Genomic DNA, 18076 nt, shown 5'->3' on the forward strand with positions numbered 1-18076 from the left:
ACATAAATCCTAAGATAAACGTAGATTAGCTGAAAGATTGAAGCTCTGTCTCCAGGGCCAACAGCTCCTTCCCCAGAAACCAGGCAGGACAATGAGGATACAGAGCAGGTTTGGAATTTGTATTGCAGTAGTGTTCAGGTCAGGATTTAATGTATGCTTGGTGACATCTGACTGTATAACAAGGTGTAGTCTCTTCTCTGACTAGCTCAGAGCCTACTCTGTGGGTAATTATGCTCAGAGATGATGTTTTCTCTGAGTATTTTTCCTTTCTTACAAGAGTGCACTCTTGTCTCGGGGTTTGCTGCTGTTCTATGTCATGTTTCCCCTGAATACTTCCCTTTTATTTTCCTTCCTTTCAGTTTTGTTAGTATGGAGCATTTTCCTTGCTGGCATAGCCCTGGCAATCAGCATCCAGGAGGCCTTTGAAGATGGCACATGGTATATTTATATGAACAATTTGCTGAATCAAACGGGGAGTCTGTCAGTGCTGTCACATCCCAGTTGCACTGGTTTGTCTGTGATGGTGCCTGTCTTCCTTCAACAGGCCTCTGATGTTGGATGCAGCAGCTTATTATCCCATTTATTTTGGAACAGAACAAATCTTTGTCTAGAGGCCCCTGTTTTAACCAGTGGCAACAGAAGGACCCCAGCTGAAATGAGGCTCCTGAATTTGACATTGAATTTTGTTTGAAACATTGTTTGAGACAAAGGGCACCCTTCCACTGCAGACTGGGGAGAGCTGCTGGCTGTGCCCTAGGTCTGGGGTATAAATGGAGATAACAAGTAATAAGCTAGATAATCTTGGAGAATCTTGATATGTGGGATACATGTGGAGGCAGGGTGGGTGTCTCTAAAATGGAATAGTTACTGTGCAGCAGCTCCTTCTTTGAGTGCCTTAGGCACATCAGCATTATCTCTGTTATGGAGGTAAAAAGGATTGGGGTCATTTATAGGTACAGTGTCTCCTGTTTGTGTCCCTTGCAGGGGTTGGAGTCCTCCTCTGCTTTAGACATCCCCATTATCTAATTTTTAATTAGATAGTGCAAAGGTTGGCCTCACTTAAATATTTTGGGCCAGAGAATGAGATCAGGAGTGTGCCACTTAAAAGATGAAAATTTGGAAAGGCTCAGAGGTTGTATCTAAATCTGCTGCCGTTCAGTGTCTGACCAGACGTTATTGTCTCCCACTGAATTGGAGTTGTGTGTGTAACAGCCTGATGAGAGGCCTGTCTGAGCCAAGTGCCACATCACCCTGTGCTCAGCAGGTAAACAAAAACACAGGCAGGGCTGCACAGGAGGGAATCCTCGAGGAATGTCTGAATCCTATGGGAAGAAACAGTGCTGGAAAGTCAGGATGGCCTCTCTCCTCTGGAGTCCGTGAGTAACCAAACCCTGGTGTGACTGAATTGTGCTGCTGGGGAGGGATGGCTGAGCTCAAGTTGTGCTCAGGAACCCTTGCAGTAACGTTTGGTTTAGTGCCTTTATTTATTATTATTTATTTATTTGTCCATTTCCCATCTTGCAGAACTTTTCCCCATTTTGTGCAGACAGGGAGGTGAGGGAGGCATCATGGCACACATGGGCTCAGAGCGGCTTCACCCTGGGGCGAAAGAGTGTGGTCTGCTTCATGGCAGCCCTGGCTTTGCTTATAGTGATGCTTCCATGTGCACTCTGAAAAGTACATTTAGAAGGTGTTTTTTAGCACTGAGGTGAAATCTGTGTAGAAGATTCCCTCCAGGGAGAGATTCCTTTAAAATAACCTCCAAAAAGCTCCTCTGGAGGGGTTTGAGTGGCTGGAGCTGGTGACATACTGGTGTGGGATGCAGGGTTCAGTGCCCCTGTGCTCCAGTTTGGGACTGCCAGTGCTGCCTGTCTGGATTTAAGGTAAAATCTCCAACTGCTCCCTGGCTGCTGTTGGATCTCACTGGGATGCTTGTCCTCTGGTGAGGAAGGGCCTCAAACAGCACAGGGATAGACAGGTAGACAGACAAACACCCAGGGACCTGGACACACAGACACACAAAAAGAGATATAGACACACAGGGGCACAGCCGTGGACACAGCCAGAGGTGGACAGTCAGGGACAGACACACATGGACACAGCCACATGGACCCACAGACACTGTGACAGAGACATGAACAGAGACACAAGGACATGGACAGACACATGGACACGCACTCCTGGACACAGAGACACAGACATACAGACACACGTGCTCACAGACATGGACACATAGAGATGCACTGATACAGACAGACACAAACACACGCTCAGGCACAGAGAAATACAGACACAGCTGGATAGATGGACACAGACACACTGAGGCAGGGATGACACACATATGGACATACAAATGGACAGACAGCCTGGCACACAAGCAAGGACATGTGCAGATGTACATGTACACACCTGGACACAGACATCAAGACACGCGACCAGATATTGGACACACTAACTGCAGCTAAGTGACAAGTGACCCAGTTGTTTAAGAACAGCAATGTTTTAATTTTTTTTAGAAAATAAATAGCTCAGAAATGTACAATCCATAATTCCAGTACTCTGATGACATCACAGGGGAGATGTGGACTCTTGGGTGCTCAGACTAGGCTTGGAACATGCTGTCTCATACCTACTTGACCTGGGGTTTGGTTTGGTTTTAGCAGCATTTGTAATCCTTAATTAATGCAGCTTCATGTGTAACTGTTTTCCTGTAGGATGCATAGCCTGGTGTGGTTTGCTGTGATTGAACCCACCTTCCACCCCCATCCCCACCTGTGGTGTCTCTTTGTATCAGTGTTTAGGGTTTTTGTTTGGTTTGTTTATTGCTGTTTCACTGAACCGTGTGGAAGATGTTAGGAGGAGTTGGACTGGTGTGAAGGGATACATGTGAGGAACGATGAGGAATGCAAAGTAAATATTCCTGTAGCTGCTGCTGTGATGCCAACAGGGAGCTGGTCTGCAGGCACTTTCCCACTGCTGAAATACCTCAGAACTCAGGCTGGGAAAGACAGAGTAAAGTACTCTGAAGGGTGAGCTCTCCAGACTGCTTCCAGATATCTGGGAAAATGTAGTACATTCCTGAAGGATTTCAGGAGCTCCCCAGAATGGAAAGGGATGGCAGTAGTTTGTGAAACTGGTTGTTACTTTCACCATACACCTTCTTACAATGAACAGTAAGGAAGGGACCCAATCTCAGAATATGCTCTCTTCTATCTCCACATCCATTCCAGCTCCTGCAGGCTCAGTCATTGCCAGTGTAAGCCTAGACATCTCTGCCACTGGGATATTTGCTTCCAGTTGATCTGTAGAGCCTTGTTCTCCCTCAGGAATGCTCTGACCTGCTTCCTTCCCAGTCTGTGGCTCTCCAGGAAAGCTGGCTTTGGTGTAGTTCTTCACCATCTCCTGAACCTCCATGTTCAGAGCTCTCAGCTTCTCCTCATATTCCACCTGTACCTGCTGCTGGAGCTGCAAATTGAGAATCAAGTCATTCCCACACACTGGAGCCAAGCCTGTCTGTCAGACCAGGAGTTCTGGGGTGAGCTGTTGGTCCTTCTGGGGTCTATGTGGGCCTCTCATCCACTTTCTCACCCCCTGGGACTGGGTGGGAATAAAGATTCTCTGGGGGTTTGGACTTCTTGTGTCAAGAAACAAGCCCTGACCCTAAATGTCATCCATACCTGGCCTTCTCTCTCCTTGATAGACTGAAGCCTTGCTGCCTGCTTCTCCTCCAGTTTCTGCTGGTATCTGTCAGTCTTCTCTGTCACCTTTAAAAAGAATAAATTGACCCCCCTCAGACCCCAGTTTTATAGGGAGGGGGCTTGGACAGCCCAAGCTCAGCCCAGCAGGATGGGCCTGGAGTTGGGGACACCACAACAGCCTGGCAGGTGAGTGGGACATAGGGACAGGGACACAGACATACATGGATACACAGACTTGTGTAAGGACAGACACCTGGACACACACAGGCACACAGATACATGTACACCATCAGGCACAGGTATACATGGACAGACAGACATGGACACAGGAGCACGGACACACCCATAGACACAAGACAGCTGGACACAGACACAAACACCCATGGACACCCACACAGAGGAACACGGACATGTATGGATATGGACACAGAAACACAGACATGGAGACAGATGGAGACACATGGACACAGACCCACAGGCACAGACAGACACATGGACACAGGCAGACAGATGGAGACACACAAGGACATGTGGACACGGACACGGATACACACATGGACACAGATGCACACACAGGCATACAGAGACATACACATGGACACCAGGAGGCAACACATGGATAGACAAAACTCATGGACACAAGCAGGCACATGGACACAGACGTGGCAGGCACAGACACACAGACAGAGGCAAGCACATGGACAGATGCAGGGATACAGACACAAATACACTGATATGCATGGACGTAGGCAGACATATAGACATGGACACATGAACACACCTTGACACACACACCCACCTGGATGTGAATGTATGGACACACACATGGACACAGAGACATGTGACAGACAGGCAGACACACACATGGAACTGGACACAGGCACAGACATGGATGCAGACACATGGACATGCACACACAGGCACAGAATACATAAACACAGACATGGACACAGACAGACTGACACACATGGACAGAGGCAGATGTGGACCACAGATACGCACATGGACACAGGCACAGGATATGAACACATAAATGGGAGCACACACACGGACCCACAGACACACACACACAAGGACACACGGACCCACAGACACACACACACAAGGACACACGGACCCACAGACACACACACAAGGACACACTCATGGACACACACAGATCAACACAGGTATACACTGACACACACAGGGACACAGCTGGAGGAGATCCACAAAACGCAGACTCACCTAAGGACATGGGGGGGACACAGACACACACCCATGGACAGGCACAGATGGACGCACGTACACAGACATACGTGGACACGGGACACATGGATAGACACACACACATGCACAGACACAAAGACATACATGGACACAAATGGGCATGCAGACACAGGAGGACATACAGACACCTGGATGCACAGACACATGCACTCAGATACCCAAACAGACAGACAGACACAATCAAATGAACACAGATACACAAAGGGACAGACAGACCTGGCCACAGACAGATGCACAGAGACACACAGCCATGGACACAGACACACGGACTCAACACACACACACAGACAAACACACACTTGCAGGAGCAGGGACACACACACACAGCTGGACACGTGATCACACGTGGCCAGTCAGACACACACACGGACATGGACGGACACATGGACTCAAATGCTGACACTCACAGACAGACAGACATGGACTCGGCTTTGTCTGGCACTGGATCTTCAGAGGGCAGAGCTGGGTCCTTGAGGTGTCTTTCCTCCTGCCAGGCCTTCCCACTGTTCCTGAGCCACGGGTTACAAATCCCCCAGCCACACCCCTGCAGAAGCCAGAGCTGCTGGGGCAGCCTGATGCCCCAGAACTCACCCTTTTGACTGTCTGCACCACTTCCTGAATGTGGGAGTTGTTAATTTCTTTCTTCAACCTTTAAAGAAAATTATAAAACCCTGTGAAATCCAGCTGTTCTTCCATAAAACACATTTGTCAGTACTGACCAGTGTCATAGTGATCAACAGGTGTATTACATTCCCACACTCTCCTGCCACAGGGAGAAGCTGCTGTAATTTTAGGAAGGACAAATAAAACACCACTCAAATTTGGCTGAGCCATAAGACAAATAACTGAATGCAAAATTGTACTTTTTCAGCTTCCAAGTCAGCAGGAGATCCTGCATGGAAAAAGCCCAGGAACATCCACTCCCGTACCTCTCCTGCGCAGCCTTGTCACTGGTATTCCTCAGCATGGCCTGGACCCTCTCCACTCTCTTTGCCTCCATCCTCTTCTTAATGTCTTTAATGTTGCTGTGGAGAGAAGAGAGGAGATACAGGCCTGGTTACCAACCCCAAGACAGCAGAGCAGTCCTCCAGCCACAGCTCTCTGGAGCGTTTCACTGTTCAGAAACACCAAATGTGGAAGACTGTACATCATGAGGCCTGGAGTCTTCGGGATATCTTAAGTCCTGACTCAGAACGTGTCCTGGCCCAGCTGTGGAGGCAGGCCATGCTAAAGGCAAGTGTAAGAAAGAACAAATGGACAGGAAATTTTCCCTCCTCCACCTTCCCAGTTTCCAGTCTATCCTCCAGTATCTATGCATGTATCATGTTTCATGATGTCACTCATATTTTGGAGTTTACCTCTACTATTGGATTTCACAGCTCTTTGCCATGAAAGTTACAATATTTAATTTATACACTGAGACACCTGGGACATTCACTGGCTGTCCCACCCTTCATTCCAATGAAAAACAGAAAGCAATCACTTCCCTCTTCCATGCCATTCATCATTTACACATTCCTGTCACATTCCCTCAAACATCTGTTCTCGTAGCTGTCCCATTTAATTCCTTTTTGTGCACAAATTCCTCCTCAGTGCTGGCTGTCCTTCTTGCTCTTTCACAGACTTTTTGTTTGAGATGGTACATTGAGAAGGGGACAGCTCTACACAGACACATCCAGTGGCACAAGGCTGACTCAATCATTTTTTTGTTTTCCTGTACACTTCCCAAAATCCTGTTTGCTACTCTGGCCCCTCCAGAGCCTGGGAATGAAGAGCAGCCACAGCACCTCAAGATCTCTTACCTGAGTGCCAACACCAGTGCACAGCTGGGCTGTAGCCAGCGTTTTCCATTCAGATTATTTTATATTTATTCCAATGAAACTGTCATTTCATTGCCTGTTGCTCCAGATCTTGAAATCTTTCTGAAGCTTCTCCCAGCCAAGAAGATGTGACTGTATTAATGACATCCTACTGTCAGCAAACCGCTACCTGGCTACTCACCTGTTTGCTTAGACCTGAATATTCTGAATAGCTGAGTAAAAAGAGTCTGGCTTGGGACAGGACACAAAAAAAGGGAGTTTTATCTGAATTTGCAACTAAAGACTGAGACAGAATTTAATGGACAGTAGGAATGAGTGAGGATTTTTGGCTTCAAGACAAAAGTTCTTGCAAGAAATTGATACATGTCTGACTAGAGACTGGTCAATAGATTCTGCCAGTTTGTTTAAATATTGGAGCAAAGGTTCAATTCATTTAGAAGATGGAGCCAATCAGTCCCTGGAAGGGATTAATGTGAGGCCCTGACTGCAAGAGACAGAGGAGGCAGCCAGGGACCAGCAGTGCTATTTCCCATCCTTCCCCATCAGTGGCTCCAAGCTGCTCATTGCAGATGGAACACTGTATCCTGCTTGGTGCCTTGTGGCAGGAACACTGTTCTGGGGATCACAAGAGGCATCCTCCCGCCATGCCACTGTGTGAGATTCTGTGTCACATCCCCCTGCCTCAGTTTCTCACCAAAGGAAAAAAAAAAAATCTTCTCTTCCCCCTCCTCACTCCCCAGCTACAGAGCAGAGCTTTGAGATGCAGCAGAGAGTGCTGCCCCAGAGCAGAACTGGGCATTATTTGTGATTCCACTGCTGTATTTACCTTTCCGACGTGTCCTTCAGCACCTGCAGCTCAGCTGCCTGCTTCTCCCTGGCCAGCTCCAGGATCCTGGCAACTTGCTGTTTAAGGGATGAACACAAGGCCAAAAGGGAACAAACCAGGATGAGACACTGCACCCCAACTGTATCCAATTGCACCCAAGCCAGCTGTACACCTCCCTGCACTGAATTCCAGGAGCAACAAATTCTGAATCCCTGAGGCTCGGTGCAAACACTGGCACAGGACTGAGCTGTGCACACAGGCCCCACTGTGCCAGTGGACTGACACTTGTGAGACAGGGAAGTTTCATCCCTGGCTCCTCTCCCAGGTAAGAAACTTGATTCCCAAGTGAGCCAGTGCCCAAGTGTTATTTTCTTCTCAGGGTTGCACACAGCTTGCAAGAGACACATCAAGCCTAAGGTGCACCAGGGAACTGAAGACTGAAGGTGTATCAGTGCAAATTCCTTCAGAAAACACTAATGGGAAAAGGCCTCCCAAGCATGGAATCACTCCCCTTTCACTGGAACAGATTGCATATGCTGGATTTACCACCACCATCCCACAGCCTGCACTCTGTCCCTGGGCACCACTGTGGCTCCTGGCCTTGGCTGAGCTCAGCCTGCAGGACTCTGACTCCCACCAAGTCAAATAGCAGAACACACTCTGATGGTGCCACTGGTCAGCCCTCAGCCTACCTCCACATCACCCCGGCTCCCAGAGAGGTGGCACCTGGCAAGGTGTGAAGCCACTAAACACCACAGTTACTCCATCTGTACTTCATACAAAGGCATCAGAAGAGCTGGAGCAGATGGTGCCTGATGTGCCCCAGGACAATGCTACTATTTTTTTTTTTTAAAAAAGCAGACATATAAAAATGTTTCTGCAGGATTTTTAGGGCTTCTAAACAAACAAGCTTCATGTCTTCATTCTCAGTTACCTGGCATGGACCTGACAATGCATGTGTCAGGTGTGTTCTGGGCCCACATTCCCAAGCTCAGTTTAGTGGATAACTTGGGATTTTTTGGGCTGTCCCAGGATATGTTTTCAGGTGGCACTCACAGCCCTCACCTCAGTAGCATGCTGCTCTTTCTTCCTTCGGATCCGATTGTGGTGCTCCTCCCCAAGGTGGATGAGGTCCATCTCCAGCCTCTCCCTCAGCTCCACAAGCCAGTGGCAGTCGATGCTCTCTGCGGCTTTTACAGGATTTGCACTGCTACCAGCATCACTTGGGGTCACACTCCTGCAGAACAGAATCCAGGGCTGTGCTGCTTCTCACCACGCCAGTACAATCCCAACCTTCCCACCCACCCTCAGTGGGAACAACCCAGGACACGTAGATGCCTGCACTGCTCCATCTTCCTGCAGAGAAGGGGAGCCCATGTGTCCCTGGGGATCCTTGTTTTGGTTTGGGAAGATGACTCCCAGGCTGTGGTTACCTCTTCTTCTGGGTTTTCCTTGTGCGCACTGTCCTTTTCTTGCCCCCAGGGCAGGCCAGCTCTGAAAAGAGCGCCGAGTATTTCTGCAGCAGCTCCTCCCTCTGTTTGCTTCCCTTCCGCTCCAGCTCCCTCAGCTCCTTCTCTTGCCTCTTCAGCAGCTTCAGGAAGCGCTTCTTCTGCTGCAGCTCAGCAAGGGTGATTGTCTCGGGCTCTGAAACACAAAGTAAAAAGGCTGAAACAGGGCCAGCTCCTTCCCAAGGCTTGGAGTGAGGAAACTGGAGCATACAGCTCCAACACATGTCCCTCGATCCAAACCAGAGCCCCCTCTGCTCCACACCTTGGGATGCCTCTCCCCAGGTACATATTCTGTCCTGGCAAACACTTCTCTTTAGGAATAACTTCTAAAAAAAGCAATGTACTTAACAGTTACTTGCCAACATATCCCAAGTGAAACAGGTTTCCTCTTGTGCCTTCAGTTCAGTTTTGAGGCACCATTAGGCCCTGTGTTTGCAGGAATTGGCATCACACTGCATCCAGGCACAGACACCGAAAGCAGGTGAACAACACCTTGCACAGGGAGTGCTGGTGTGCTGAAGGTAATCTGTCCTTGAGCCCCAGGATTGCAGGGATGTGTCTTTAGTGCTGGCTACACCAGGCAGGGTTGGGACATGTCTTTTTAATTTGGAAATGTAAGGTGACAGGCAGGGCCTCAGCCCAGGTGACCAGCATGAGGAGTTACCTGCCATCTGCATTACTTCTAACACAGCTTCATCCTTGATGAGCACTGCTGCTCCTGAAATCCCAAAAGAAGTTCCTGTTAATGTCTCATCTTGGATGCCCCGGCTGGAAATGGACAGAGGAGAGCTCACCAGAACACAGCCCACGTGAAGGATGTTGGTGTCAGTACAGAAGAATTAATTAAGCTGCCAAGACGCTTAAATGATTGGAAACTCTTGGAAACTTACCTGTGGAGCCATTAGAGGGAGGAACACTGGGTTTCCTAGTGGAGCCTGCCACCCCATTAGTCTCAGCAGATGAGAGGTTTGTCTGTGTGCCAGGCCTCTAAAACAAAGATCAGAGGTAAATGAAAACTCCATTATTTCAGGCTGAATCCATGCAAGGTGCTCTAGAGAACAGAACTTGGAAAAACTCACCTCCTCTGAGGTATCCTTGAGCTTCACCAAGCACTTGTCCTGCAGGCTGAAGAACTTGATGGGGTTGGAAAGGGCAATAGTGAGATCTGGAAACAGAGAACAGGGCTTGGCTTGGATAGCAAACAACTCATGGACTCATTTTCCCTGCCCAGAACAGGGTACTGTGAAGAAGGAATAGTTTGTGTTCTTTGTTTGTAACCAATGTCTCCATGACAGCATAAGGGAGGGAGGAAGGGAACCTCCTTCACCTCAGCCCAAGGCCATGGCTCACAACTGTTCAGGGCAGCACTGTGAAGTGATTTTGGGAACTCTGCTCCCAAAAGCCAGGGCTAGGTTAAGACTTTTCCCACTTGGACAGCTCCCTGCTCCAATTCCAGCCCAACACTGTATAAACCTCATTTTTAATAAAAATCTGATAAACCAAATTTCTCAGGATTTCCCCAGTGAGTAATGTTCATTTGTATGAACATAGGGGAGGAGAAGTATTTACAAGAGCTCCTGTGGCTGATACTGTTGCGCTCTGGGTTTGGTCATGACTGTTGATCCCTCTGGTGAGGCTTCTGTCACATCCAGCTCTGTCCCTTCTCAAAGGAAGTCCCCGTATCTTAGTACCAGAAAGAACCTCCCTTCTCTTCCAACAGGAAAGAGCATCACTCCTAAAACCTCCCTAAAACGCCTGTTCTCTGCAGACCCTGAGAGATGTCACCTATTCCTCCAAGGAAACCTCTCCCTGCCTCTGAACAAGAGTAGGGCTGAGCCATTCCTGGAGCCTGGTAGTCCTGCACTGCACCTCAGGTGGGAACCAGGCACAGCTGCAGTGGGAGCCTCCATGCATCTCCCAAGGCAGCGAGGCTGTGACAGGATGCTGGCATACGCTCAAGTCCCACCCTGACAAGGAACTGAGGGTGCAGCAGGAAAGCACTTCCCAGGCTGGAAAAATGCTTCTGAATCAGAGTTTGGAGGAGGTCAGAAGCACCCCCTGCACATTCCAGCGCTCCCTACCTGCCCAAGCATCCGGCACATAGTCCTTGATCTCCAGGAACACGAAGAGGGCGGGCAAGGTGAGCGGCATGTTGCTCTCGCTGCGCAGGCACACGTGGTGGTAGCCTGGGACAGAGAGGGGAGGAAGCTGAGCTGGTGGAATCCTGTCCCTTCCCTGCCTCTGCTCCAGCAGCCCAAGCCCCTCTTTACAGAAGAGGTGATACCATAGCATAAAGCCAAGGCTATAACAAGATGGATTTGAAGGTTCCACTGTCTGTGGGCATGGAGATTAAGGAGTAAAGTATGCAGCTGTTTGTATTATATTGTCTCTACGGCTCCCCCTGGACAGGTGTCGAGGGCACAAAAGCTGAAGGAATTTCCATGGATTTACCTGGGTGCATTGCGATGATGGGAATGATACGCTGGCCAATGAACTTCCCTCCTTCTTCCCAAGCCACAATTTTGAGAGATGCCAACTCGGGCATCATGATCTAAGGGAAAAGCAGAGTAAGACACCAGTGTCCTCACCTCTAACTCCTGATAGAAGCATCCTCCTCCTCCTTCCAACCAAACAATTCCATCTCTTCCAGGATGGCACTGCCTATTCCTGCATCTTGTAATTTAAGGGCACAGTTTACCATAGACATCATGGCTGAATGCCCATAAACTCCACCAAATGCAGGCTGCTCAGCCTGCCCAGAGTTCACAGGTTCCCTAAAGACAAAAATAGGGCAACAAACCCTCCAAACCACTGCTTCCAGGAAGAACTCACTCGAGAATGGAGTGAACTGGGATAGATAATTTAGCAAGCATGGTAACACTGCTAAATAAAGGCTTTGGATTCCCTCCTTCCCTGTATTCTTGTGCCATAAAATATTCTGCCAGGAGTGAAGCTTCAGTGTGTTTCTGAAAGGAGGATATTTCAGCCAAGCAGTCTGAAAATATCTGTAGCTTCCTACTGTGCCTGACAGATGAATTGTATAATGTGTACTTGACTTAACTTCCCTGTGCCCTGCAGCTGGATTGGTGATCACTGAATTCCTGGGGAGAGACAGGGCAGCTTTCTACATTCTGGCACAACTGAAAACTGGTCCCATTACTGCTCCAGTTTGGTTGTTTCTCATTGACAATTTAACCACAGAAATTCAGTTCCTTTCTGGTACCTGAAATTTTCCAAACTGGTCAGTCCAAAGAGGGCATCACAGAGGGGAGACTTGGCATGCCTGTTATTTCCAGAACCATTCCCAGCTACTCCTTGTCTGTTCTGGGAAACACTGATGCAGAGTTGTTTTGGATATTGTTGTTTGGATGTTACCTGAGAGTGTCCAAAGCCAGGCCTGAGGTCTCCAGTGGGGAGTCCCTTCTGCTGGGACTCATCTCTCCCAAGGAGGTGCTCATGGTCATCAGGAGCTTTAAGGATTCTCTGTCTAAATTACTATCAAATGTTCTCACCTTTTCAAAAACAAAAGCCTCCTCTTTCCACACAGGGTTAATGGAGTTGGCTGTGGACGTCAGTTTGGTTCTGTGTTTGCGTTTGGCATCCCTTGGCAGCCCAAGGAGCTCCACTTCCACGTAGGTCTTCACACTGCGGTCTGAGAGGAACTGGCCAGAGAGCACCTGTGAACACAGAGTTAGCAACTGCTGAGAAGAATAAAACAGAGAGACCAACACATTCCTTCACCCCAAAGTCACTCTCCCACCCCAAAACAGCTTTTCTGCTCCAGCTCTTCTTTTACCTCCACCTCTATTTCTTGCTTCAGCACTTCCTCTCTCCCCACCAGCACAGCCTTGGCTGCCTCTGCACGGCAGATGCTCATTTTCCATTTTCATGTGATTATGATTAATTTAAAATAGCGACAAGCCTGGGAGTTGCCACAGTAACATTTTCCCCCAGGACTCCACGGGTTCATGTGGCACTGAGAGGCCCCCTGGGTGACACAGGATGGGGTCCCCAGGGTGTACTTGCCGTGACACAGACAGTGGTGGCCACCAGCCCATCGATGTGGTCCACAGAGAAGGGGTCAAACTGCTTATCAGGGCGCCGCATGAACTCGTGCTTGAGCAGGTATCCACAGTGCCCATTGAACTCAAACAGGGCCATGTTCTGCTGCATGGGGACATCTGAGAGCAGAGCAAGACATTGAGACAGGGCTGGGGGGGACAGGCAGCCTGTGTGCTACGAGGGAGCTGAAAGCTGCCGGAAGCTTCCAGCCCCTGCCAGCCCACGGCTTACAAAGCCATCTTGAAAACTAATTAAGCCTCTCAGCACCCTACAGGGAAAAATATTACAGCAGCTGTTGTAAGGAAGGGAAGTGGTTTGCTTGCTCTTGCACCTTAAGTCATGGGCAGAACTAAATTAAAACCTGCTTTAAGGAGCACCTGCTATTTTTGGGTGGGAATAAGTAGCTGCCTAAGCCCCTCTGCTCCTTCCGCCTTTCATTTTGGGCCTCCTCTGAGTCCATCTCCTCTCTGATGCTTCTGAGGACACTGCCTGGTGGTTGCTGCACCTGCCTGCACTGTCATCCTCTTCAGAACAAACCTTGCACTCGCACCCTTTTGTCTCCTATGCTCTATACATAACACAGCCCTCTGAGGAAGGAAGAGGTACAGCTTTCTCTCAAGGCTTTTCTTTCCTTCTTATGCTGGTTGTGCAGCAAGGAAACGCCCTTCCTCTCTGGTCAGGTCAAAATCCTGGAAATAATGGCACAGACAGGCCAGTGCTGTGGCCAGATGGAGCTCTGCCTCTGCCTTGTAAAGGTAGCAACTTGGGGGATGGGAGCTGCAGGTGCCCTCATGGATATGATTCAGTGTGACATCATGGAACAGGACAGCCAGGGACAGTGCCCAGACACAGGGTGACAGCAGTCCACGAGTGTGTGTGTGCCAGGTCTGTGCTGGGCATGGACCAAGTGCTGTTGGTCTGTGGGAAATCAAATCAGAGGAGAACAGCACTTTGGGAAAAGGCATATAGAATAATGACCAGGGAAATGGCAGAAAAGGAAGAGACACAGACCAGGAGCGCCCAGGGACCAGCAACACCTGACCTCACCTGCTTGGAGCACACCCCAACACTCACCCATGGTCTGGAAGTTGAGTGCCACCATCTGACAGCCGACATTCCAGAACATCTGGGGCTGGTAATTGGAGGAGTCCATGCGGGTGCCTTTGGGGTAAATGCGGCTCATCTGCCACTTGTTGTATCTACAGCCTCTATAGGAAACAAGTTGGGAGTGCTCCTGTTGTGCCCTGGGGCCAGCCCACATATTCCTATTATAAAAACTGTTGGAGCTCTGCTACCAAATGCTCAGAGCCTTCCATCCGGACAAGACCCCAGAGAGGCTCAGGGTCCTTGTCCATACGCTTTTCACCCAAGGACAAGCGTTTGGCAGCCTCGACATTGGCTACTGCAGGATGCATCCTGTCAAGAATCTCCCTCGCACTCCAAGCACCCGATGGCACTGGGAAAGGGCTGCCAAAAGGATACTCTACAAACTGCATGGGGAACTTGCTCAGTAGATCGTAAGCCTTCATCTCGGTGAAGGAAGAGATGACGTAACTCCGGTTCTTCTCTAGAAACAGGAGATTGCATTTAGGAGCAAGGCACGCCCAGTCCCTGTTCTGCATGGGGGACCAACAGAACCAGGAAGCACTTGGCCTGGATTCTGAAGGGACTGAGCCTGACTTACTGGCAGAGAGCTCGAAGGAGTTGAATTTGATGGGCTGTATGTAGTTAACCAGGCTGGACATCTCCTCGTACGCCGTCACTTCCAGGCCAGCTGTGCCCTGAGGAGAAAACAATCCAAAAGGAAACAGATGAAGAGACCTTCCCTGGAGATGGAACAAACTGCACCAGGGCCTCCCAATCAAAGAGCTCTGGTGGCTGCCCTGACCAGAGTGCTCCACTTTCTCTGGCTTCCCAGTCCTACAGCTCCATGATGGGCAGGGGCACAGACTCTCCAGGCAGCCAGGCAAAAATGGAATCAAGGCAAATGGAGAGGTTGCAGGGAGAATGTACAAAGCCCAGGGGACCTCTTTGACCCCTCAGGAACAGGGAGTCTGGGATGAACTGTAGATATTGTTTTTCCTTCTCTCCAAAGGATACCAGGGAAATGGGAAATAGACCTTTTATTCATGGAATGCTGATCTCTTCCCTCCCCCTTCAGCAGCAGCACTTTCAGTAACAACTTCACCGACCAAAGCTAAGCCTGTCCAACACCCCCAAGGCAAACAGTTATCTCCAAATCATGCAGAGTCAGCAGGAACTCCTCTGCCACATTCTTTATGCTTGCAACAAAATCTTCTTCAGTTTCTCATGCAAAAATCTTGTGTGGGGGATGGAAAGCCCGGACAGGTTCATTCCCCTTTGCACTTTGAGTTCATCTCTATTCCGTAGGGTGAGGCCCCAGAAAAAAATGGAAGCCAGCAAAAATCCAAAGAGAAAAGGAAAAAACTAATAGTGACAGTACCTCATCTGACTGCATCTTTTTGATTTCCTCTTCATCCAGGTTTCTGAGCTGTTCATCCTCTTCCTCTGGCTCCTCTTCAGCCACATCACCTGCCCAGACTAAGCACACAGGCCCTCATCAGTGATATGGATCAGGAGGACACAGATAGGACTCTGCAGGCTGCTGGCAGTGGAGAGTTCTGCCAAACCTCATCACCAAGTAATGCTGGAACACTAAGGGAAGAATCCTACAATTTTATCGGCCAAATCCAAATATGAACTGGTACACTGAGGACCAGCACACCCAAGAGACCAAACCATTCCTGCTGGAGGCTCCCCTCATGTCACTCATACCCAGGAGTGACAGTCACTGGGCTGTTTCCCCTCCAAAGTCACACATATTTGTAGGAATAAAATGCCCATTTCCAGGTGTTCTGCAGTGGTGCTCACTTGTTCTCATATGACTTCATGTCACATGACATGTGCTCTTTCCACAACAGGGACTGTTCTGCCACAGGGGCCCTGAGCCCAAAATGTGACAGGAAGGGAAGAGAGAGGGGCTGAAGGTTTCATGGATGTCCAAGACCCTCATGGTGAAGAACTAGGCTGCGGTGAATTTGTGGTTATCAAAGAGTTACAAGTAGTAACAAATTATTCCCCTTCCCTCAACTGAAAAGCCAGAGTGCATTAGTGGATCACTAAGGGATGATGGGCAAGTTGTAAATGATTGTCTCTTTTTGTTGGACTAAGTGTTCAAAGTATTCTGAAGACTTAATTTCTATTCCAGTATTCTGCTGCTGCTTGGGATAACTGATTTAATGATTAGTGCTGGCTTGCCCCAAGCTCGTACTGGATGATTTAGGAAGGCTTTGTCCATCAATTTTAGTAGTCCTCCTTCCCTTCAGACATACCAGTATCTTCAGCATCCACAGAGGTTGGCTGCTCAGTGGTTTCTGGTTCCACATTCCTCCCTTTCTTCAAAGAGTTCTGCCTCTTCCCAGACATAGATTGGTTCTTCTTGTTTTTAATCAAGATTTTCCTTAAAAGATCCTTAGGACTTGGCAGAGGAACTCCTGGCTTCAGCTGCAACAGATAAACTTCATCATAGAATTCAAACACTCACCTCTCCTGTCCCCCTGGCAGTGCACAGACACATCTCTCACCCACTACACTCCTAATTTTCCTCCATCTGCCAGCATATCCCACTAGATTAATGCAGATTTTTCCTAAAACTTCACCTATGGTTTCAGACCAGCATTTTGCACCTCTCAGGCTTTGCCATGCTGCCTAGCTACCCATCCTGCTAAAAAAACACCTACATGGCCTGAAGGCATCCGAATTCCTCTGGCTTCCCATTCCACCTACTTCTCTCATTATATGCCAGATCCTCGGTCCCTCAAGCCAGATTTAAACACTGCCTGCAGGAGATTTAAAAGAGATCCCAGAGGAGGTGGCTCAAGACAAGGACATGTGACAGACTGCACAGACAGCAAAGGCCTGTTAATAGCTTAGCTGATCTCTTGTCTTGTTCCCTCCCTCATCCCTCTCTGTTCCTATTGCCTGGACATAGGGCTGGACAATGGGCAGCTGCTGCTGGCTCACTGCTTCTTTCCAGCTCTTCTTTGGGTCTCAGTGCTTTCAAACACCTGTTTGTGCCAGGTGCCTCAGCTGACCCTCCTCTGTGAACCCCAAGGACCTGTCTCATGCCCTGCAGAACACAGGTCCTGCTCAGATGTTTAAAACATGTCCCCTGGCGGGGCAGTTGTGGCACCAAAGGAGTCACTGGGCCTACAGAAATACTTGTTGTACAGGTAAGATGAAGACTGGGGTCAAGCAGGTGGGGAGCTTTCCTCAGTTATTCCAAGCACATAACACTGACTTGCCCACCTATGCCTGGAAGGGAGTATTTCCAGGCTAGAAGCAGGATTAGGCCTTTACTTCTGTTTCCAAGAGCTGGCAGACAGAGCTGGACCAGTGCCATGTACAAAACACAACTGGTACCCTCAGTGCATCCTGGCCACTCAGAGCTCAGTGCCCAGAGCCCCTCAGGTGACAGAGTGCTAAACAAGAAAACCTCTGTGACAGTCTTCCACCCACCCCCATGAACCAGGATCCATGTCTGTGGCATTGTGTCTGTTGTGGCACCTCCAAGCACCAGGAGTGACCGAGTTTTCCAGAAAGGCCTCCCTCCCTCCAGTGGCCTCCTGGCCCAGCTCCCTCATACCGGGTACTTCTCCAGTGGCTCTGTCAGCAGCATGTCTCCAAAAATGGTTCGGCAGTACTCGGCCATCTTTGCCTGCTGCTTGGGCCTAAGAGAGATCAGGCAGGAGTGGAGAAGAAACCAAATTCTCAAATCCAGAGTTTGGCATGGGCAAAAGATTGAGATCCATGTCCTCTTCACAGAAAACCACCTCAGCTATGCAGATGTTAAGGTCCCATTCCAACCCAGCA

The 18076-nt window shown here is 49.1% G+C and overlaps 1 protein-coding gene across 9 annotated transcripts in view; it reads right to left on the reverse strand.

Annotated features, from left to right (window-relative positions):
• Nucleotides 1-2484: 2484 nt before the first annotated feature.
• PLCB2 (phospholipase C beta 2) overlaps nt 2485-18076 on the reverse strand; it is a 41433-nt gene continuing 25841 nt past the window's right edge. For 6 of the 9 annotated variants that reach the window (XM_023928535.2, XM_023928531.2, XM_023928530.2 and 3 more), the window contains 20 exons: nt 17850-17934; nt 16537-16708; nt 15648-15745; nt 14868-14964; nt 14666-14750; nt 14258-14382; nt 13148-13302; nt 12634-12798; nt 11573-11672; nt 11203-11307; nt 10201-10286; nt 10012-10108; nt 9786-9839; nt 9047-9257; nt 8679-8850; nt 7614-7690; nt 5897-5992; nt 5559-5616; nt 3678-3764; nt 2485-3465 (listed from right to left, as the gene is read on the reverse strand). In XM_023928535.2, coding sequence (XP_023784303.2) covers nt 3193-3465; nt 3678-3764; nt 5559-5616; nt 5897-5992; nt 7614-7690; nt 8679-8850; nt 9047-9257; nt 9786-9839; nt 10012-10108; nt 10201-10286; nt 11203-11307; nt 11573-11672; nt 12634-12798; nt 13148-13302; nt 14258-14382; nt 14666-14750; nt 14868-14964; nt 15648-15745; nt 16537-16708; nt 17850-17934 — 2398 coding nt within the window. In that variant the 3' untranslated portion in view covers nt 2485-3192. The remainder of the gene's footprint in view (nt 3466-3677; nt 3765-5558; nt 5617-5896; nt 5993-7613; nt 7691-8678; nt 8851-9046; nt 9258-9785; nt 9840-10011; nt 10109-10200; nt 10287-11202; nt 11308-11572; nt 11673-12633; nt 12799-13147; nt 13303-14257; nt 14383-14665; nt 14751-14867; nt 14965-15647; nt 15746-16536; nt 16709-17849; nt 17935-18076) is intronic. The other 3 variants (XM_086894606.1, XM_023928532.2, XM_086894602.1) reach the window with 1 other exon arrangement.

This window comes from Cyanistes caeruleus, chromosome 6, assembly GCF_971803275.1.
Source record: "Cyanistes caeruleus chromosome 6, bCyaCae1.hap1.1, whole genome shotgun sequence".
In the NCBI taxonomy this organism is placed as follows: domain Eukaryota; kingdom Metazoa; phylum Chordata; class Aves; order Passeriformes; family Paridae; genus Cyanistes; species Cyanistes caeruleus.